The 23,662-nt window shown below is 40.1% G+C and overlaps 1 protein-coding gene across 1 annotated transcript; it reads left to right on the forward strand.

Annotated features, from left to right (window-relative positions):
• Positions 1-242: 242 nt before the first annotated feature.
• On the forward strand, positions 243-23,048 carry FAM168B (family with sequence similarity 168 member B). The gene is made up of 7 exons (XM_015637473.3): positions 243-261; positions 6,100-6,180; positions 10,040-10,123; positions 14,228-14,370; positions 15,303-15,480; positions 16,678-16,807; positions 18,092-23,048. The coding sequence occupies exons 2-6, from the start codon at positions 6,111-6,113 to the stop codon at positions 16,788-16,790; spliced, it is 588 nt and encodes a 195-aa protein (XP_015492959.1). The 5' UTR covers positions 243-261; positions 6,100-6,110; the 3' UTR covers positions 16,791-16,807; positions 18,092-23,048.
• The last annotated feature ends 614 nt before the right edge of the window (positions 23,049-23,662 follow it).

Raw genomic sequence — 23,662 nt, forward strand, 5'->3', positions numbered from 1 at the left:
ATCGTCCGGCTGCGAACTTGGTAAAAATTGAGCGTGTCGTCATGAGGGCTCCGGCCGGCTGCGATGGCAGCGGCGGCTGCAGCTGCGTGCGAGCGCGGTGTGGGGCCGTGAGTGCCGTGTGCCCCGTACCTTTGTGAGCTGCAGGCAGCCAGCCCATCCCGCTCCTCCGTGGCCGCCGGCGGGGCACGAATGAAAAAGGTACAGACGGGCCTTGCAGGGCTTTTCTACATCGTTTGGAGCCGTATAAACACCGGCCAAATGGTGAGATCAATGCTCTGAGAAAGGTAAAAAGTCAAGGATTCGAGGCGGGCAGGGGCAGAAGAGCTGGACTTGATTTGTTCTTGAATGTTGAGTCGCAGTGTGCGTGTTACCTCCTGTGAGCAGACTTTCTGTCTGCTCTGATGTGATTTTGCTGCAAGATGTATAATTGTCAGTGCCATAAAACTTCCACGCTCGTAGAACGCACCCTTTTTCTGCGCGTTTGGGGTGGTAATTACACACTCGAACTCTGAGGCTGAAAAAGAGCAGGACTTGGGAGGCTTTTGGAAATTCTATGTTCTTTGTGGTTTGCGACAGTTTTGTGTTATTTCAGAAGGCAGTAGGGAATAAATTGAAAACTAATTTAATAAAAAAGTGCTTTATAGGATTTTAGGAAGAAGCAAAACTCTGGGGCTTAACTAGAAAGTTCTAAATACAATTCCTTCGTGTAGTGAAATGATATTCCTACAATTTGATTTTTTTTCTCTGTTTCTCGTAGTTGATTAACTTTCCCTGAATTTGGCAATAGATAGACTTCTATGATTCTTACAGTGAGGACTTGGTGATTTGAGGACTTGTTTGTTTGAGATGAGAATACCCACAAATTCAAAGTTATACAGGAGATGCGGGGATTTGCCTGGCAACTTCTGTCCCCTTGTGCCATAGCAACAACAGAAATTACAGACTTTGTGAAATATTGTGCAGTTTGTTTAATATTTCCATAAATTAGAAGGAATTTTTTGAAGAAAATAAGGTTTTGATAATGTTCTGGGGTACAAATAAAGCTGGATCACAAGCAGGAGCTTAGTATTATGTTTTTTGTGTAGGTTTTCTTTTTGTGAATGACATATGAAACTGAGTCTTTCACATATAATCCTATTGTCTCTGTCCTTACTGACACTAAGTACAAGTAGTGTTGGTGTTAATGTATGTGTATTTTATATAGGAAAAAAAAATCCCTAACCCTTGGTAGACCAGGCTTACAGGGGAGAGTTGTATTCACTGATTAAAAAAGATTAAAAAACCTGAACTGCTCCATTCTTTTTTTTAGCCTTAGGAAAAAACAAGGCATGCAAACAAAACATAGGGTGCTTGGAGGTGTTTTATTCTTTCTCTATGACAATGTCTTGTAGCTCATGCAGGGGAGGAAGACTTGCATGGGAATGAGAGCTCCAGCTTTGTATTTTACTTGATGTGTTAACTTTGAGCAAAGTTGTTAATTGTTCTTTTCCAGGCTGTGGTTCTGCAGCCTCAGTCTGTCCTGTCACTGTCCAGTCCTGCTTGCTTCCTTGCACTGGAATTGGTCTTGGCCATTTGGGGACGTGTCTCAGTTCTCTCAGGCTGATAGATGCAAAACTAGCAGTCCTTCATCCAAAAAATCCTCCAGCAGAGCCCAGAATCCTGGCAGCCAGCTTATCTGCTCTAGCCTAGTGAGGAGTCCCAGTGCAGGGATTGCTTGCCAGCTGCATGGCAGTTCTGTGTGAGCACTGATTCCAGCTGCCTGCTGTCCTGGGCTTCCATAAACCCCTGCCCTTGTCTGAACAGGCTTTTCCTCCTTCCTGGGAAAATCCAGTGACTTTCTCTGAGGTCTTTAGACAAATGGAAGAAATTTAAGTACTACGTGCTAGTACCAATCAGCACAGCATGGGATGCCTTGCCTTGGTCTTTATATTATGAGCCCCCTTTTTTTAAACTAATTGTGAGAAAAGTGCCTGTTATTTGGTCTTGGATTTGCATCAAATGGGCTGTTTGGTGGCTGAAGTTTTAACAGAACATAGTGTGACTGAGACTTTGTCAGTTATTTGAAGAGCTGAAGCATCATGAACTGTTTTCTTTGTTACTTAGCAGTGGAAATTACTTCTTTTACTACCAGGCACTTATGTATTTTACTTGTATTATGCTTTGACTGGAAGTCAAAGGGGTAAAATGTAGAGCATTATTAAGATGGTAAGTAACTCAGTAAGTGGAAACTGGGTCATTTGTACAATTTCATGGCAAATGGCGTTCTGATAGTGCTCCAAAGTGGATCAATGTTAAGGTGACTTAGTGTGTGTGAGTCTGCTTAAGAGCCAAGAAGGAAAACGTTACTGGACCAGAGCAGTGTGCCTTAGCAAAGGTATTTGCAGATTCTTCCCCAACTCTCGTGATGGAATTGTTACAAGAAGAGCACCAAGTCACATTTGGTAGATCTTATCCTGATAGTGTTCCTTCACAACTTTGAAAATCAGGAGTAAGAAAATACATGTGTTGCAAAGGAATATGCAGTTTGTCTCACAGTGTTTGCATTGATCTGTGGGTTTTTACACTCATCTCTGTGAAATGATTTTTAAAAGCAGTTTCCTAGAAACATGCTTGTTCTGAGTGTAGCAGGAAAAGTTGTGTGCAGAACAGATCCAATTGGGAGTGCTAGAGCTTCAGCATTAGCAGTGGTTGGCCTTTGTGCTCAGCTTCCAAAAACATGGATTTAGGAGGAGGATGGTTGTCCTGGTATCTGTATCAGGATGAGATCTAACAGCCCTGATGAAAACTGAGTTTGATTGCCTGGCTTTGGCAAGAGTGAAAGGTGAAGGTTTGCACTTCCCAGCATCCTTGTGCAGTCTTTAATCAGGACATCTTTAATAAGTATGATTGCCTTCATTTCAGCTGAAAGAATAATTCATATACAGTTAGCTCTGTGCAATTTATATACAGATGATGCACTGTAGACACTTATTTGCATATCCATTAACATGAGAATGCTTTGGAGGGAATGCCAACAAAGCAGTTGAAAGACAGGGATTCTTTGGGTTCCTTTTATACCATTCCTCCCTAGTCTTTGATGTGGACTTGAAGCATTCCAGGAAAGTGGACTGCAAGGTTCCACATCTCAGTATTACAGAGGGCCTTCCAAGTAAAATTATGGTAAGAGTGGGATGATTGCAACCACTGGGTAATACTACATAATTATACTTACACATGTTGGGTCCTCCAGAGAAGACCTGAAAATAATTATTTTTAATTAGAAGTGGTCTGGCGTTTTGTGTGCGTTACAGACCACGAGCACTTTGTGTGGGCTGATGGCTCTGCCTTGTCTGTCAGTGGTGAAAGCAGGAGTGATAAAAGTACATTTCTGTCCCACCAAAGCTGAATTAATTTGTGTGTGTGTACACATGTGAAATTGGAAGCATGGATCCAAATGAACAGCTGAGGCTACCAGTGTCAGAGGGGTTTTTTCCCCTTACTAATGTGAAGTTCCTCTCTGTCTGTACTTCCTTTGAGATCAAGTCTGTGTTGTCTGACATTCTCTATCCATTTTCTCTACCTCTTCATTTTTGTGTGGCTTCTCTTTAAGTCATTTCCTATAGTGTATGTCCATGTGTTGTTCTGCAGTCATTGTCTACTAATATTTCTAATAGTTGGGATTTTTGCCTAAATATTCACATAAGGCCCTTGATGATTTTCCACCTCACAGTTCTCTTTTTGTTCACTGCCATTCAGAATAGTGAGATGGTTCCAGAGTCTTTTCTCCTGATTGCCATAGGGACTGCAAGGAGGAGCAGCACATTTGTAGGAGATGAGGGTGTGAGAGAACATTGAGTTATTTGAGTGGAAAGGTTTATCCATCTCCTTAAGACTTTAACCCCATAACTTGGGAATGCTGAAAGCAAAGTGAAGCTTGAGCCCCTAAGCACTTTGTAAATTTAGAGACAAAGTGAGACAAAAGCAACATTGAAAGAGTAGCAGAAATGCACATGAGGAGAAGGTGCAGGGAGGTGTAAAGGGAACAGACTGAAAGTTTTCAGGTAAGTTAGACTTGTACTTTAGAGAGAAGGATACATTGAAGAAAGTATGGGAGAAAAAAAGCAGCCTTGCTAAAAGGAAACACTGCTCCAGCAAAATACACCTGTTGATTATGGCACAGAGTTAATGCTGCTAAAACTCCACAGGGCTTCAGTGGAATATAGCACTTTATACTCTAAGTACAGCTTGCTGTAGAGCATTTTCAAAGAGATTTGTTTCAAATGGCGCTTGATGTGGGTCAAGTGATTAAAACATGCTGCTCTGGGGAACTTTATTCATACTAAGTGATGTAAATGGCAGCTTGTTTGGTTTGTAACTCAGTGGATTCTGTTTTCTTGATGTGTAATCACATACGAATCTGAATGAAAAAGGCAATTCTATGTAAGTTAGTATTTATTGGAAAGTGAGGAGAGGAAGCCCAAGAAACCGGTGAATCTTGTAATTCTCATATATTGACTTGGAGTGTTTTGTGAAACCTGATTATAAACTTTGACATTTACTGATTACTAATTTTACACAAAAGGCTATTTTATATCTGTCGTGTACTAGGTGCTGCTAATTCTCTTGGCACAGAGCTGGTTTCAGTGTTCCTTTAAAAATCAAACTATTTATGCTTTATAGACTCACTTACCATAGGTTTATCAGTGCAGCTATGCTGATAAACTCCACTTGGATTCCTGCCTAACATATTCTGTAACTAGGGTAGTGTATGTGTCATTAAACTTCCTTGTTTCATAAACCTTATTTACAAAATTTCATTAAACTCTGTTTAACTGCTTAATACCCAGTTGGTTTAAGTAAGGCAGCATCTCGAGCTGTAGAAGAGGAGGTTCTCAAGTGTCAGCTATCAGCAGTTAATAAGAAAGTCTGGTTTCATAGGCTTGCCTTTCTGTCTTGGGTGCTTGCAAGAATTATACAATGTCCTGAGCTGGAAGGGACACACAAGGTAATCAGTCCTGCTCCTGACCCTGCACAGCACCCCAAGAATTCCACCATGTCCTGAGAGCATTGTCCAAACATTCCTTGAACTGTGTCAGGCCTGCTGCTTTCAGCACTGCCCTGGGGAGCCTCCCTCTGGAGGAAGAATCTTCTTCAAATATCCAACATAAACCTCCCCTGTGAAGTGGTAAATCTGTCTGTCTGTCTATCTATGCAGAAAGTCAGATGGTTGAAGAAAAAAGATACTTTAAATATGAAGGTATTTTTTTTCTAAAATACTGTAACAGTAGTTGTGAACAGTATTCCTGTATGAGGCACTTGAGAAACATCTTCAGTGCAATTTTATTTTCCTTGGTGTTTGCATACAAGGTTTTTTTTTAAAACAGGTTTGGTTTTATACCTGTGGGTGATGCTGGCTGTAGGAATCTGGTTTTTGTGTGAATGCATCATTCAGCAATGACTGGACACAACTGTCAGCTTGTCATAGCTCTGAAGAAATTGGCAGGAAGTAAAAGAAAGAGATGTGGACTGGCTGTCTGAATACACAGAGTCTTTTGCCACTTTCTTCTGTACTAGTTGGGTGTTTGATAATTTAATGCTGGTAAAGGACTGGAATGCCAGGCTCAAAGTGCCAGTAAGAATGGACCATAAGTATTTGCATCCCTTGACTAGAGGCTTCAAGAAAAATGGGAAGAAAGCAAGGTTGATAGATGGCAGAGAGGCGCTGAGTGATTGATAAATGGCAGGGAGATGCTGAGTGATTGACAGTGGCACGAGGAGAGAAGTCCAACAAGGACAAACCCCTGCAGTGGGTTTGGATCTGTGCACCACGGGGGAGCTCTGGAAATATTTTGAAAGCATGCTCTGCAACAGGAATGTTTCATTCCTGAGACATTCTCCAGCTGATTGAGGGTTGGGACGCTTTGAAACTTCTTCCTGCAGTGATTCTTTCCTGCCTGTAGCTACAGCTTTAATATTGAGAAGTAGTGGAATTGCTGCTTTTGTTACATTTTCTTCCAATATGTTTCCTCAGTTTCCAGTTCCACCGTAGTTATTGAGATTTCAAGCTTTCCCTATACTTAAGTAAATACTGTTTTTCTCTTTCTTTATTTCCTGATTCAGTTACTGAAATCATGAATCCTGTGTATAGCCCTGGATCTTCTGGGGTTCCCTATGCAAATGCCAAAGGAATTGGTTATCCAGGTAAGCAACTCTGTTTTCTGATGTGTTTGTTACACTGCTCTTTGCATAGGGTCAAAAAGAAATAATCACTTATGAATGCCTTCATGTAAATCTGTTTTGGGATTGGGATGAGGTTGCTTTTAAATTTAAAAAGAGTGGTGTTATTTTTTTCTGTTACATTTCTAACTTCAGTATCTCTTCCAATGCAGCTTATTTTAGGAGTTCTAATAATTATGCCCTGCAAGAAGAGGAGGCAATCTATTTCTGCTGCCAGTTGACTGGCACTGTTAACCTTTCTATCCTCTAATTCTTGTTCATACTGTCTGTTCTCTGACTGCCCAAAGCCTGGCATCAAAGGTGGGATGAAGAAATTGGCCAAAAATGTTTTTGAAACAGAAATACATTTAATTTCTTGTTTTATCTGCTTCTTATTGACTTAAAGTTTCTTATGAGGTTTTCTTCCCCCCTCATCTCCTAATGTACATGCAAGGAGGCTTCATTTCTGATGTTTCTATAGTCTAAAAGTTGGATGAGACAAAATTAGATTTGGACAGAACTTTTCAGGAAGACTGAAGAGAAGCCTGTGTGCCTCTGGGAGACATTTCAAGCAGCATGTCTTGTTGCTGTCTTTTTTTTCTCTTATCTCTGACAGAAGGGAGTTTCCATCCTGGGAGAGGCTCCAGGGTCTTTTCTGCTCAGCTTTGTATTTCATAAGAAGTTAAACTTCTTTAGCTTTTACAGGGAGGCTGTTTTGTGATTTAGTTGATGTCTGTGTTGGGAGGCAGAAATTATTCTGTGCTGAAATTGTTTATATTCTTGGTAGCTGTACTGTATTTTCCTACTGGTATTTACCATTCTTAAATCTGTTTTTCACCTCAGGTAATGCACTAGAATTTCTATTTTCCTGTTCTGCTTTTCTCTGTTCCTCTTTCTAAATAGTGATGCATAAATGAATTCTCTTTATTGGCTTGATTGTCTCAAAACCAGTTTAATTTTATTTTTTGCTTTTCATGTTCCTCAACCAGTGTACCTTCCAGGATTTCTGTGGTATTTATAAGGGAAACACAAAATGTGTTGAAATGTTTTTAAGTCTGTTGAGTGACTGGAATGGTGCAGTAATAAATTGTAAAGCTGATACTATGTAACCTGCAGGATGCTTTTATTCTTTGTAACTGTCTGAGTTGCAAAGGCTGTAGTAATCTTCTTATAATCAAACAGCAGAGACTTAGTAATTAATATAATGTATAATGTATGGGGCAGTTATTTCTGTACTTAAAATAGATTGCTTTTTCCAGCCTTTCTTTTGCTTTAGATAAAGATTGTTATGGATTATTGGAATATAACTTCATATTTTTAGCTTTGTTCATTTTATAAACTCAGATTTATATTAGCCAGGTTTTGATTTGTACTTACAAGCATCTACATATTGCATTGAGGCTCTTGTCTATACTAAACCAAGTAGTACCTTAATTTATTTAGGGAAAAATACTATTGTAGATTCATAAATAGCAGTTTAAACAACATTACAATTCTATTATAAATACTAGATTATAAATTAAATTATATTAGTGCTTTATATTTGCCAGTCTTTGTAACTAAAATATGGAATTGAAATAGAATTGTTACAGAAGTGCCTTAAATGTCATGCTACAATGTGGTTACTTAGAATTCTCCTTTCCAGCAGTCAGTTGGTCAGTTCACACAACTGTGACCCTTAAATTGAGCTCAGTCAATAATATGTTACACCATTAGGTAGTTTGCTGAGTTGCCTGGTCCAGGCTTTTAAGACTGTGGGATAAATACAGAGCACATTCTCTAAAATGAAAAGTAGACTTGCATTTCAGGATTTTTTTTAAAAAATGTTTCATGACTAAGTCCCCCTTCTTTGCTTCTCCTAATTTAAAAGCTGCAGATTCTCCACTCAGAATCATTGCATTTACATGGGTTGCATGGTAATGGAAAGCGAGGAACACAGCAGTAGGTGGAATGCATTACTGAAAGGCAACGTGTTTCTAAAGCTGTTGCATATTTCATAACTGTTTATATTATACTACACCTATTTTAGGCTGTTGGATAGTTTTACAGCAGCAAGAAATCAATATTCAAATGTTCTCATATGGATGGAAGTTCCTTGCAGAATCTAAAACCTGCTGCTTGTTGTAGTTACATTTTCCACAAATGACCTGTTTCTTGAGTAGCTCAGAGTGCTCCACAGTGCAGCTGAAGCTGTGAAGAAAGGACTGAAAATGATTCCCCCACTCTCTGTTGCAGATGTGTAGTGTGTTTGAATGAAGCTGTACTAAAGCTTTTCACCAGCAGCTTGTGAGTTTGAAAACTGAAGAGCTATTTACACTCTGAAAAGTTGTTACCACTTGGATATGTTATTTTTAACTTTGGTTTTTAAGCCTAAGGCTTTTCTTAGTCTTCTCCATGCTGACCACCTAATAGCAGTGCCAAGTGTATGTCACTTGATATGTTTACAGAGTGCTTTACAAAACTGGGTTAGCATATATGGCCCTGAGCTAAGTAATTCTTACTGTTGGGAGTAATTGCTGAGGACTCTGGGATTCATAGTGAAATAAAAACCCTTCAAATATGAGCAGCAGTTTAAATGTAAGCTTTAAGCCTGACAGTGGGTATGCAAATATTAATTGCCTTTTATCTGAAGGAGCTGAAATCTTTAGATGTAGAGAGCAGAATGTGGTAGTAACGCCATCTTTCTGAATACAGACATTACTTGGTTTTACAGATTTGAATAATGTAAATAGGTTCTTGGGAAAACTAATAGCTGTGATTAATTCAGAAATGTCACTTAATCTGAGCAAGCTTTGTGTCTTTCAGGTAACAAGCTCTTGCTAATGCTGTGTTGTGCCTTACACTGGAGTATATCACAGTGTTCTCTGGTGCAGAAGTGTTTCACTGCCATTTTCCCAGTACCTCTGTCACAGTGTGTGTCTGAAACTGGCGAGCTTGTTTGGTACTGAGTGTAGTAGCAAGTAGGTGTCAGATTCAGCAAGCAGTTTGGACTGCTTTGTACTTTCTACCTGAGATATCTCTGATCTGGAGAGTCAGAGTCACTCTAACTTCTAGGGCTTTATTTCTGTGAAAAACTCCATTCAGATAAGTCTGGTATGTGATGACTTTTTGGGGCTACCTAAAAACAGAGGCCAGACAAAATCAAGGGAGTAAAAAGCAGTTCTATTTATTGAAGGGCCTTCAGGTACATTTCAGGCACATAAAGCCCCTCCAGGGGCTGCACCCAGAATTGGATGATGGGTCACAGGTTTTCACACTTTTATCAGTTTGGTCCATTTGCACATTGAGGGTTCATCTTCCAATTCCAGCTTCAGGGAATGAAGTCATTTACCCCAAGTTTGCTGCCCCAACTCACTTTTGTTTCCATCTCTGGGGCCTGAGGCAGTGAGGTGTCCTTGATTGCCAGGCCTGGAGAGGAATTGCTGTGTCTGAGCAAAATGGGAAAGCAGCAGCTCCCACTGTGTGTGGAGTTTGGAGTTACACACTAAAGAACTGCAGGATTACAGATACATGACAAATAGAAAAGCTAAAACCCTTAGGCATTATTGGTACATCACACTTGGCGAAGGAGTGCAGAACAGTTACACAAAACTTTCTTTTCCAGCTAATTTTAGAGTTACTTTACCAATGAAGATGTGTGGAAGAGAGAATGGACTTGTGAAACCATAGGTGTTCTCTTCACTTAGCATTCACCTTCAGGGGTCTTGGGAGAAGAGGTTTGCAGTGTTTTATTTGAGGAGGTGTGATTGAAGGCTGTTTGCTTGCCTCAGTTAAAGCATGTGCAATAAGACCTTGGAGAGTAAAGTCAGTCTAGAAAATAACTGTGGCATGTTCTTTCTTCTAGCTGGCTTCCCAATGGGCTATGCAGCGGCTGCTCCTGCCTATTCCCCCAACATGTATCCTGGAGCAAATCCTACCTTTCAAACAGGTATGTGGAATTGGGATGTCAGAGCAGGCACCTGATGTTTGCAAGTGGTTAGAAGCAAAAATGAGGAAAAGCTCTAGGGCTCACAATAGCACTTGTACTGTGGGATAAGTTTTACATTACCTTGAACATGACTCATAAGGAATCATCTGATAAATTAAAAATATTATAATCTAAAGTCATGCTGTATGCACCTTCCAAGAAGGGAACAGCTGAGGTTTTAGCTGTTTTTTCTGTATTTCCAGATGGTCCTTGAGGTTTGCATTGCATTTCCCTTCACTGCTTCCTTCATGGTTCTGCTTGCTTTGCATCCTTCTGGTCATTTCCAGATTCCCGTTTTTATTTTTTTCTGTTATCCTCAAAATTATTCTTCTTCATCCCTTTCTTAAATCATATTTTTCCAAGTTCAGCTTGCTAGCTTCTCTCTGCCCTTAAGATTGTCTTGCACAAGCTGATGGTCTGGAAAGCCTAGTTGCTGGATAAAACTGATTGACCATTGTGAATGCTGGGTAAGGACTTAGGTTACTGCACTCACTTGTGTGTCATTTAAGGAAGGGAATGGGATGAGCCTAGGAAAAGGGAGGTGGAAAAACAGTCAGGAAAAACAAGGCACTCACCAGAGTTCTTTTTGTGTAGTTCTGCTTTCACTAGTAGAACACAATTTTAATGTTTTAATCCTTGAAACAAACCAGAAGCTGGTGGTGTTTAATTTCTACTTAAAGCAGAAACATGTACCTGATACAAAGTATTCTCCCTATGGTTATTTTGTATAGGGAAGAATTCCTTACATTGCTTTGTTAATGTAGAGCTGGGCATCCTCAGAACTCTTTCACTTCCATGTATTATGCCAGTTTTCCAGCGATACATGTGGCACTTAACCAAGATTTTCCCTAAATGCCTTGGTGTAATTTATGGCAATAGGAAAGGATACTGCTTGAAATTGGGAAGCTTATGCTCTGGAAGCTTGCTTGGTACTGAAGTGCAGTGTTCATAAGGGATGGGCTTCATTAACTACCAGGAGACTGTTCAGGTGTGGCAGCAATTACTGAGGCAAAAGACTCATCCAAAATATTTGCCTGCAGAACCTGCTAAAAATGTGTAGCTTTCCTTGGAGCTGTGTGGGATTCCAGTTGGTACAACCTCTGTCACTGTTCAGTGTGCTGCTTAGGGGCAGAGTGAGTGCAGACTCGCACTTTATCTTGTCTTAGGCCTTGAATTTAAAGTAAAGAAACAGATTAATTTTAGAGGTTCCAGAAACTAAAAAATCCTTCAGTTCCAATGCTGGGTTTTGCCAGTGTACCAGTATCATATCTGGGGATGCCAGCTTGCATCTGCATGGGATTGCTGCAGAATTTACCCCAAGAGCCATATTCAAGGGAGAGCAGTTCCCATCAGGGTAGAACTCTTAGCTCGAGTGGCAGAGCCCCGTGTGGGCTTTTATTATTGGCTTTATTGCTGTCAGACCCTTCAGTTTCACTGCTTTCTGTGCTGCTCTGCATATATCCTGCAGCTGTGCTGAGGAGGAGCTGCAGGCCTTGATCCTAGGATCAGGTCAATGGAAGGTAGCTCCAGTACAGAATGCAGTTTGCTAATCCTGCTGGAGGAAGCTGAGGCTCAAGCTGAGTGGAATCATTTTAACAAATCATGGGAATTCTGGCAAAGATTCTTGACCTGTTAGACTTAATCATGTTGTAATATTAGTTTGTGTTGATTAATCTTGGAATATATCTCAAGCTATAAATCAAAGTCAAAGAAAGAACCTTTTCACTTCTAAGAGAAAGCAATAAGGATGCACAATGCTTATAAGTTATATACTGTCATTGAATGTCATTATTTTTTTAAATTACTGTTAAAAGTGCTATTTAAAACTTGTTTTAAAATTACTGTTTAAAAGTGCTGTTAGTCTTTATTGCCGTTGAATGGGAAGTAAGCTTTTATTTCAGAACTAAGAATAGCTTAAATTTTTAGCTGCTCTTCAGGCTGTGAACAAAAGTTCAAAATGTACAGACCTCTAATTCAGGCAGATAACAACTTGGAGTACTTTGTCCTAACAGCTGGGATCTTTTTATATCTTTTTTAACCTTTCTGATGTAACAGCTTGTTTGTAGAATCAAAGCTTTGGTAAATTTGTATTACGCAGCAGTATTTGAATGGGCTGTGCTGCTGCTGTTACAAAAGGGTACTTTTTTATAGGTAACTGTATTAAATTACTGTGGTTTTGACTTATCCTGTCATTTACTGTTAAGATCTTTGCTCCATATTAGGGAGGGAAAAAAATGGGATGGCAGAATACCTCTTGTGCAGATTTACTACTTTGCAAGAATGAAAGAAAGCCTGTGCAGCTGCATCAGTGGGTTTTTAGAATGAAAGTGGGCTTCACTGAGGACATGGTTGTAGTGATTATTCATGTTCAGCATTTTGTAGCTGGGGTTTTCACCACAAATAGCTCCCCATACTAATAAAAGTTACTTCCTCAGCATGCTGGACCTGTGATATACTTAGGATCTCTAAAAGCAAGAGTTCAGAGTAAGTGCTGTGGTGCAGCTTTTTTAAAGGTAAAAATGCTGTTAAAAAGAAAAAGTGAACCCATTTCTTTGTTAGCTAAATGACTTTTAGTTTGAAGGGTGTCACAAAACTGCAAAGAAGCCCAGACTTTTTCAAGAAGAATGAAGGTCATGTGTCATCATGCTGTTTGCACAGACTGATTTTTGACAGCCCAAATGCCAGTGTTCTCTCTGCTGTACAACTTCAGATCTGTTCTCTCTCTGTATTGAAGTCAGCCCATTCCAGACAGTTTTTAAAATCAGCCTATCTTTACTCTGATAGTCTCATTTTTTTTTCTGTAATTACCAAGTATCTGCTCTTTCTTGCACTGCCCTGGTACTAATTTATTCAATTCTAGCTAACTACAAATTGTACCTGTGGATGTTGTGTGGTAGACCTGCATGAGACCCAAGATCTTTTCACAGCAGCACAGGCTGTGCTGAAAAGAAAGCCTTGATGCTTTTTCCAGACTAGGTCATGCCTGTTGTTTGCTGCCCTGAATGTTACTGATGGATGCTGTTGCTGAGTTGTTCTTATTCCCACTCTGCCCATAGAATAATCTTGGGAGTGTAGCATGCAGAAACATTATAAAGATGTATATGTGTGTGTATATATATATATCACAGTCTCCTCCATGCCCCTTCAAGCCCTTGTTCTCACCTGAGACCTTGTCTGATGAGGGCTGGAGAAATTATGAAAAAGCTGTATTTGGGCAGGGTCTGAACCAGAAGTTGCCATTTATCTCTGTAAAAATTCAACAGTTCCAAACATTTACAAAGGCAGGCTGATTTGGGGGGCCTTGTAATAGGAATGCCAACCACTTTCTGATGGCATCTGAAGTCTTACTGCAGTATAAAAACAATTCTGAAGTGATGTTTAAGGATGTGTCTACAGATCTACTAAAAAAATAGTGCCTCCCAAGTGGAACTTGCATTGCACTGAACTTTGTGAACTTTGTAGTGTTTGTGTTTTAAAGGTACAGCGTTTCATGTTTATTTTAGCCAGTTCAGAAAATGCCAAAAACAAATAGAAATAAAGGCAAGTTGAAGGAGTGGTTGCAGATTTAGTCTCTGTTCTCTGAAATCCATCATGAGGTCTTTAGATGATTCTGGCTTTTGAAATTCTTACTCTTGTGCTGTATCATCTCCTACAGCAGGTTAGTTGACTGCTACTGTGTTTTGCCAATATGATTTGGGGGTATGTGGAGAATTGACTGACACATGTGCCAAGTCCTCCTGTGTAGAGGTGCTGCCTGATATTCCAAATCCTGGTATTTAATGTGTTATTATGAAAATGCACTTTTTGCCCCATAACAATAGGCTTGAGAAATAAATTGTGCAGGTACACAATTACATTTTCATGCTTAGTTGACACAGTCAATTACTTTTGCCAGACTGTTGCCATTATTAGGTAAATGACAGAACTTGTGTTTAGATATTGGGACTAGCTCACCAAGTACTCACTTGAAGCTTATGGGGCTGGGAAATATGAAAGTTCCAGGTGCCTGACTTGTGGAATGAGCGTGCTGCTGAGTGTTTGAATGCAGATTTGCCTTTGTTTCAGGTTACACGCCAGGCACCCCATACAAAGTGTCCTGTTCACCCAGCAGTGGGGCAGTGCCGCCGTACTCATCGTCACCGAACCCCTACCAGACTGCTGTGTACCCAGTCCGAAGTGCCTACCCCCAGCAGAACCCATATGCACAGGTATGTGGGCAGAGCCACAGAACTCCTCTGTGGCCATCTGTGTGCTCCCTGTAATGTCTCTGTGAACTCTTTAACTTTTCAGCACGTTCACTTCTTTGTGCATGGAGAGAATTTTTAGCTGCCTGCAGTAAGAATTCTTAATACAGTGATTTAGTGTGTGTGCAATTTTACATCCTCTCTTGCATGACAGTTACTCAGCACTTAGTGGTAATGTGTTCACTCTTTGAAGAGACACTGAATTCAGCAGCTACCAAAACGTGTTGGATCCTGTAACTACCAATATCCTGATTTTTATTTTGTCAAAAAATTTTGTAATATTTGTTAGGAACTTTCTGTTGCTATTTCAGGGATTTGCCGAGTCTCATGCTAGGGAAGTTGTTGAAAACTATTACGAAGGGTAGAATTAAGACACTTCAATAAATACGGTATTTTAGGGAAAAGTTGGCTTTCTTTGTGTAGTGGGAACTCACCTGGCACATAAGCAGTAGCTGGAGAGAATTGATAAGCATGTAGTAAGTTTTATTCAGTCTGCTTAGTGTACTTGGATTAGCCAAAAGCATTGGCTTCTTTTACTAAAAGCAACTGAATAAAAAGTTGTGAAGGAATGAGAAGTTCTGTCATGGATAAATATTTGAAAAGGATCAAAAGGAAGGGAGTGAATGACAAATGAGCCCTTATTGTGGAAGGTGCAGTCAGCATCTACAAAGGTCCCTACTTCACATGTTATCCTAAATGGGTAAAGGGATAAAATGTTAAATTGTGAGTGAAACACAATTGTAATGGTTACAATAAATGTTTCAGCTTGTGCTCTGTAAATTAATTGCATGTAGAGTAATACTTTTATTTTATGATACATTTATAAAAGAAGCTGTCATTTATCTTCCCCAGCAGATACACTGTAATTACTTAACATGCTGTTTTTTCTCCAACAGCAAGGCACTTACTACACACAGCCTTTGTATGCAGCACCACCCCACGTAATCCACCACACCACAGTCGTGCAGCCCAATGGAATGCCAGCAACCATGTACCCTGCTCCGATCCCACCGCCCCGAGGGAACGGGGTCACCATGGGCATGGTGGCTGGGACAACTATGGCAATGTCAGCAGGTGGGTGCCCTCACTGCCAGGGCTGCTTCTCAGTGGAGCTCTGCTTTGAGCCCAGGGGAGCACAGCTACCTTACAGAACGTGATGCACATGACAGAATCATAGAAATTCAGTTCAGAAGGACATGTGCAGGTTGTGTGGCTTCTGAGTGAGCTAAGTCAGGGCTTGTTCTTGTTCAGCAGTGCCTTGAACACCTCCTAGGATGGAGGTACCACATCTTCTTTTCAGGGTTAGTATTATGGGACAGCAATTTTTCTTCATATCTGTATATAGTATCACTTACTCTTGCACCCTTTGTTTCTCCTCATACCAGTGTCAGGAGTGTGACTTCCTCTTCCCAATGCATTTCTCTATGCCATTTGAAAGCAGCAGCCTCTTAGAGCTGAGGAAAATGCAGTGTTCTGAGCTCACCCCTTGTATCACAGACCTTCCTTGTCTTGAGATTCAACACTTGATGTGTTTGTACTACCTGCAGGTCCTCTGCCATGGGAAGTGGTTGGAGATGTCTCCTTCCTGTTGCCACAGTCTTTTGGTGGTAGTGTTTTGGAGAGAATGGTGTTTAACCAATGATTCACTGAGGAGGTGTCATGCTTTGTTACTCACTGGGTGTTAACTCACAAAGAAAAGTCCATGTTCACTCAAGGGATGCTAATTTAGAAATAAAAAAAACAAGAGCCATAAGTTTGTTTCGAGATTCTGGTTTCTATCTTGTCAAAGTTACAAGTTAGTCTGAGAAACCTCAGAACTAGAGGAGTTAGATGTCACAAACTGAACTAACATTAGAGCTTCATTCATGGGGAAAAAGCCTATCTGTAATAATGCAAACATGAACTAATTTATTCTGATTTATCAGTCAAGTTATCTCCACCATTAAATATTCTTAATGGCATGTAAAGCCTGCTGTGGGGAGAGTTGCTTATGTTGCAGGGTTTCTGCTAGTGCTGTTTTTGAGTAATGAATATCTTTGTATGCATTGGCCTAAAAATCCACTGGGCTAAAATCCCCACTGGCATTAAGGTTTGAAGAAGATTGGGACTGGAGTGCAGAACTATACTGGTAATTTTGTGGATGAGCAAGTTGTAATTGTCTTTAAAATTATTTGGGTTTTTCTCCTCCTTCCCTTTTTTTTTTTATTCCCCTTCTTTTTCTCCTCTCTACTAGAATTTTTACTTACTGAAAAACTGTTCTCTTCATTCCAGGTACTTTGTTGACAACTCATTCCCCAACTCCAGTAGCCCCTCATCCAGTTACTATGCCCACGTATCGGGCTCCAGGAACACCAACCTATAGTTATGTGCCCCCACAGTGGTGATCATCCTGGCAGTCAGTGTAAGTTGCATTAGAAACACTTAATCTCTAACAACAGAAGCATTTCAGGTTCTTTTGGGGACATTTTGCAGATTGTAAGCAATGGGTGGGGTGGGATTGCTTCTGCAGTGTTCTAATTGAGCAGGAATATTCAAATCCTACTGGGGTTTCTTGAGTGGTCTGTGTCTTCACAAGTCCTGAATCATCTTCATGATGCAAGATTCTCAAATATGAAAGAATGAGCCTTAAGTTGGCCTTATTAAAATACATCAGGAATTAAATGTATTCAGTATTTTGCAATCATTGGTAATTGTTGAATTCAGCAGTACTGTGATTACTGAATGAATGAATTTAACTTTGTAGTCAAATTATCTGTGATTGGTTAAATACGTAGGCAAGGTTTTGCCTTGCTCAGATGGTGACTATTCCTCACAAGCTGCTAAAACATAACCATGAGGTAATTTCATACATTTATACTGCTTCAGGTAAATATCAGTTCATACTTCATGCAGTCAGCATGAAAAAAGCATTTTTAATGTGAACCAAAATTTAGATTGTGGGTTTCAAGAAAAGAAGTTTCATTTTGAAATCTGCTATAAAGTGGGATGGATTTTGGGGGTGTAATTTGTGTCAAACTGACACAAAGGACTAATGTTTTTGTGATACCCACTTCTGCTTGGTTATTTTTAGCATAAGTTGAAAACAGCTTCATTTGAAGTAATGACTTGTCAGACCAACTGAACTTGAAATTTTCACTTTTAGTCCATTTAGTTTATGACAAAAGTTAACTTTGTTTTAATTTTCTCTGGATTTCTGTTTCAGCAGTTAGAAGTACAGAGTTCTGAGATTGCAGGTGACCATTCCCATTGAGTTAGTAATGTAGCAGCCATTTCTCATTTTGCTGTGATGCTACACAGCTGTCTGAAATGATCTGAAATGCTTCTCATGAAGTATTTCAGCCAAGAGTCTCACATTACACAGATATAAGAAGTGAAAATTATGCTGGGAATAAGCTCACAACTGCTGGTAATTAAATTCAGCACAAAATATCTCCTTAATATTGCATCTTCTACATTAAAAACAACAGTGGTGCAGACAGAAAGCTGGACTGGACATGACAGGAGCAAGTCCATGTAGTGTGTTCCTGCCCTAGAACGTGGCAGGATAAGTGCTAGGGTAATACTGTTTAACACTTAGCATTTGTTGGTGTATGTGGTGCATAGAATGTTAGTGTGATCTGCCACACTCAAATAATATTTCACCTAACTGAGAGTATTTCCCACTCTTTTTCCCCTCTTAATGTAGGTTTAAAGATGGGAGATATGCAATCAAGAAATTGAGGTTTAAAAGTTGGTGCTGAAGCCCTCATGCCTCCAACCAGGACTTTCCTTCTGAATGCTTTCAACACTTGGCTAAACACTACTAATTCCTGATCACTGAAGATTTTCCAGTGCTGCATATCTTACATCTTGGAACTCCAGCAGTTAGTCTTAAAGCAAATCCTGTTTTGTGGACTGTCTTGCAATTTTTTAGCTAATTATAATGATAAAAAGGGAGTATAAATTTATTCTGATCCATATCTAGTTGAATGCATGTTAAAACACAAAAACAAAGCTTGCTCAATCTACCTGCAGTGACTGATGCAAAAACCATCATATGCAAATCCAAAGGAACCGAAAAGTATTTTACAACTTGTATCACTAATGCACTGTTGTAATGTATGCAGGGTCTGACAAGGTAGAATCATGAAAGTGAGTTTCTAGAATACCATAACATACATCAGATGAGTGCTTCAGCCTGTTTCAGGTTGATGGAGTTGCCAGTTTAAAAGGGGCATATTTTTGTTTAAGTGAGGTGTTCTTTTCAAATTCAGCTAATAAATTGGAGCGACTGGAAAACGAGTCAGACAAGCTGTAGACATCCCACACACCATTAGTTTACTTCATACCTTTTCATTTTCATTGTATGGAATCAGTGTTATACAGATGTTCTTAAGGATCAGAATGAAATGACAAAGGTAATGCTGTGTGTGCCAGTAAATAAGGCAAATTTCCTTGAGGCAAAACTGGCTCTTAGGAATAGTAGGAGGTGATATCACCTGCAGAATGAATAGCATGTCCTGGGGAGATTTCTATCCTGTACTATCTTTCAGATAATGCAAGATGTGTCAAAGTGAGACTGCCACACAGACTGATAGAAAAACACTTCCTTTATTTCAGTTCTCAGTTGAGCAAATTCGTGCTGTTTTTCCTAAAGAATGCTGTAGTCAGTTGAAAACGTATGTGCAGTTGATCCAGCTTGCTTTCCAGAAACTAAAAAAGTGCAAGGGCTTTCTGCAACAGAGTTCAGCTGCATGTTATTCTGAGGAAAGCTTGTGTGCCTGATGAGTGTGTTAAAGGGGAACAAATCATTTTAACACAATTTCCTTATTATCTACTTGCAGTATAGACTATGGATACTCTGTAGTAGAGCTGCCAGAATATAGAGGGTTTAAATAGCGTTTCATTTTGGTTTTTTTCATGAAAATATTTGTAATTGAAGTAGGAGCCATTTGTTGGTTACAGCCTTTTGATGTGTTTTCTTAGTATTTTCTTTTTTTTTTACTTCCTAAATTGCACTTGGAAGCACGTAAAATAAGACTCGACTGCAGATTAGCATTTCATTGCAATGAGTCATTTGTGATATTCTTTCTTGCAATTTCAATTTTTAAAGTACCTCAAAGCAAATGCTGTGGGGATAAAGGGCTAGCCTTGGAACCCATTTGTATACCAAAATTGTTATGGGGGAGATTTTAAATTTTTAAATTTGAATATTGCACATTAAAACCGAGGTTCTTCTTAAACCTGTTTGATTTGCAATTCCAGAAAGATGCAATTTTTTTTATACATTCTGCCTGCAATAAATTATGCAGTAAATGGATATAAAATGTTGTTCCCTTTTAAGCATTTACACAGAGGTATATCAGGCTGTCTTGTTCTCGTAGGTTAACTTCCATTCAGAATTAAATTTTTTGAAGTTGTGTATCTTAGTTATGCTTTGTTTTGGGGTGTTCTGCTCCTGTACAGGTTTGGCAGCTGATTTGGGGTAGCATCAGTGCTGATTTAGTGCTGCCATCCCAGTATTCTACCCTGGTGAGAGGCTTGTGTACCTTCATACCCCATTGGTGGTTAGAGCCTTCAGTAACTTTATTTTTTACAGTAAGCACTCTCTGTATTTTGTACCCTTTTTTTTTTTTTAAATAAAGTTTAGGTTTATTTTGCATGAATCACTGTCAGTGGATGGCCCCCTTATTTCTAATGCCTTGAACATAACTATGTTGTTGGAATAAGTACTTTCAACCTTACTCATGAGCACTTAATGCAGCTTAGGGATTTCCATATGTTTTTATATGGAGCAGAAAATCATCCAAGACAAGCTTAGCTGAATCTGTACTGCTTTGTTCAGTGTGTGGAACAATTGCCATTTGTGTGTTAGATTTGCAGCTGTGATCAGTCAGGTGTGGCAGAGCACAGTGAGCACCAACACAGGGCGCTCCTGGTTCTAACCAGGAGCTGAGGGCTGGAGCAGCGCTGTGCTGGGGGAGCTGTGGGGGCCAAGCTGGAAGTTTTGCTGTCTCCTGGCTCATCACCACAAACTAAAGTCATAGGAGAGAACTTCCATGAGTGCTGCAGTAGAGAAATAGTTAAGGAATGAATATAGCTTCCTATATATTTGCTCTGACTTCAGGATTTCTAAATGTCATCTTGGAATTGGTCTCTGTGTAGTATTCCATAACACTTAGGCAGTCTCACTTACTTGAGCACTTTTTTTTCTAAGTTGCATTATGGGATTCATCCAGGAGGGAGAACCTGTACCTTTTTCAAAGGTACTGCACCTTCCAGTCCTGAGTGATTCTGATCCTACTGGGAGGCTGGAGCTTGTCTCCAGGAGTTGTTCTGAAAAGTAACCAAAAGCACAGTGCAGGGGGACGGGGGGAATATGTGTATATATAACTATCTTAATGGTATTTTGTTGCAAATAGTAGAAAGCATGGATATAAAACTGCAGTGGGGGAAACTGTACATCATTAAATAGGCGTTTACACAGTGAGGGTCTTATGAAACATTCTCTCCTGCTTTTTATATAACATTCCCTATTTAGAATTCCTTTATAAATGAAAACACAGTATGTGTTTGCACTGAAGCTCCTCAGCAAATGAAAAGAGCTAGTGCAGTAGAGACATTTCAGATCAAGCTTCTCTTTAAAAAAAAACTTTTATGGCAGCTTTATATGATTAAAAAACAAAAAACAAAAACGTACTACTATAAACCTGGAACTGAAAATAACTGTTGCAGCAATAACAAAGAGAAGTCCAAGATTTTTTTTTTTTTTAAATTCAAATTTCAGGTGTTGCGTCTAGATAAAGTATTTTTTAAAAACCGAGGTATTCCCTATGTCAGTAACAGCTGATGAAAATGTCTTTTAAATGTAGCAGCAGCGAAAGGAAAATGGTTAATAATTGGCACCAAAAACACAGCCCTAGTCAGTGTGGTGGTGGTGAACTAAACACTAGGAAGGAAAAGAAACAACCTGTAGTAGATGTTGCTTGTGCTTGTTGTAACCCTCTCCTGTTTGGAGTTTCTAGGGGACACGCAGGAATGCTGCTCAAGAAAGCTTTGTTCTGAGTGTACTATGCAAGTTTAATGCTTAGATGCAGTGGTAGGTGAAAAAAATCCTTTATTTTAGTTGAAGTTCTTCCTTGTATTGCTCCATCCACTGAAAAAGCTAACCAAGCAACAGAAGCAAACCACCAGCCATCGGTACCACCGTGTCCTGGTGTTGTCAGGAGAGCTGATGGTGCAGAGCTGTTCACCTGGGTACATAGCACTGCCTGCTCTCCATGGAGTGTTCTCACTTCCCTGCTCCTTGGGTAAAGAGCATCGACTTGGAATCACTCCCCAGTGCTTCAGCAGTGTTCCACACTGTTCATTTGGGTTTTGCTCAAATAGGTAAGCACATCAGTCTGACACCACCACCTAACTCTAGGGTCAAACTCATCCCAGGAGTGGTAATTCCCGTGTGTGTGTGTGTGTGTGTGACACCTCCCATCTTAGGAACATGAGCAATAGTGATGCTTCAGCTGGTGCTCAAGGTGTGGGGCAGAGCCCGTGGCTGTGCCTGCTCCGTGGCTGCCCAGGCTGTGTTTGTGCAGTGTTCCTTAGGAAACAGCCCCAGCCTGCCCCAGCTCGTGTCAGTCCAGACAGGTTCCTCAGCCCTGTGAGCCAGGCTTTGGGAAGGCTGTAAAATACATGGTCATTTCAGCTCACTCACCTTGTTCTCATTAAGAAGTGTCAGTTTCTAATCCTGTGTTGTGTCAGCTCTGGGCTTCCTGCAGAGCCCCTGTCGTGAGGAGGTGAAGTGCCACAGGGCAGCAGCTCCTGCAGCAGGGTCGGGCACTTTGTGCAGGGCTGGCCCAACGTTGAGCTGGTTCCCATGCTGGCAGGGCTCTGGGCAGTGTGGAGCCTCTGGCCAGGGTGCTGAGAGCAGGCAAGGAGTCCTGCAGGCACCAGAGAGGCAAGAGGAACAGTGGGCACAAGAAACCTTTTCTTGTGCAGGTTGCATGTAACACTGAAACATCTGAATTCCACACGTAGTAAGGGTCCATTTGTGATTTTTAAATCTAGACAATTTATGGGCCCTGAAACTTCAACATCAAGAAAATGAACATGACTTTTCTAAACTGGTTGTGACTTTTGGGCACTTAGCAGGCAAACTGGGAAAGCTTTTTTAGCTGGCTGCTGTACAGACTTGTTTTAAGTAGAAGGGATTTGTTAGTGGGTTTTTTTAATTGTGATGCTATTATTGGCTGCCCTCCTGTCTTAAGATCTAAAAAAGTGAGTGCATGCAAAGGAAGTACAAGAGGCCCCAGTAATAGTTCTCCATGTTTGTTATGAAATAGACACAGGTTTCCTTTTTATGACTTTTTTTAAAACTGTCTTAGGAACAGTTGTATTGGTACTTTTTTTTAAGTTTAGGTCAATGTTGTCTTCCAAAATAAGTTTTAAGGCATCACTCACTCCTGCATTGAACTATCGCATCAACACAAAGAGTGGAGATTCCATTCTGAGCCAGTTCAATTGTGAAAATTCATACTTTTTTATTTTTTATGCAATTCAATGAGTAGATGAGCTCAAGTTTAAATTCTTAAAAGCACGTTTATTGTAACAAGAATTGTTATGTATTAATACTTCAGTTTTCAATAAAGATTGACTTGTGTTGCTTATTGTGGTTGCTTTCCTACTGTCCTTGGTGACATCCTTCCAGAAAACATTCTGTGCTGGAGAACAGGATGGTACATTTAAACTCTTCAAGCTGATGGAAACTGGTGATTGATGGAAGCAAAGCAAAATGTTGAAATATGGGATGAGTGACTTTTCTCAGTAAGGTTTCTTGATGCCCAACAGAACACAGTGGCAAAGGCTCCCCAGTGGGGAATCAGCTGCCCTTAATTGTCCTGAGAGTATGGAAAAGATGTTCAACCCTGCCTTGTTCCCTTTTGAGACATTTCCTGGGGTTTGAGAGGTTTTATTTTATAACTTAAAACAAAGGAAATGGAACAGATGTAAAATTTGACAATACTTGAGCATTTGCTTCATACCAAACCCGTGCTGTTTGATTGGAGAGGTGACAGCCCTGAGCAGAAAGCTGTTATAAATCTGTGTCTTGAGTGTTCCCCAGAAGGAAAAGAGTGGAGTAGGTGTGAAGTGTGGGTAATTATCCTATTTCTTTGGTGTGTGGGTGGTTGTAAAGCTCTGGGGGAACAACTAAGCTGCTTGAACTAACTGGCTATTTTCATTTATTGTAGGTCTCCAAAAATAATAACTTACCTGGTAACCT

Source organism: Parus major, chromosome 9 (genome assembly GCF_001522545.3).
Source record: "Parus major isolate Abel chromosome 9, Parus_major1.1, whole genome shotgun sequence".
In the NCBI taxonomy this organism is placed as follows: domain Eukaryota; kingdom Metazoa; phylum Chordata; class Aves; order Passeriformes; family Paridae; genus Parus; species Parus major.

Bases quoted from the DNA above. Each gene is read 5' to 3' on its own strand.
- FAM168B (XM_015637473.3), top strand. From the start codon at position 6,111: ATGAATCCTGTGTATAGCCCTGGATCTTCTGGGGTTCCCTATGCAAAT. The intron at 6,181-10,039 runs GTAAGCAACTCT...TCTTTCTTCTAG, and splicing joins CAAAGGAATTGGTTATCCAG to CTGGCTTCCCAATGGGCTAT. The intron at 15,481-16,677 runs GTGGGTGCCCTC...TCTTCATTCCAG, and splicing joins AACTATGGCAATGTCAGCAG to GTACTTTGTTGACAACTCAT.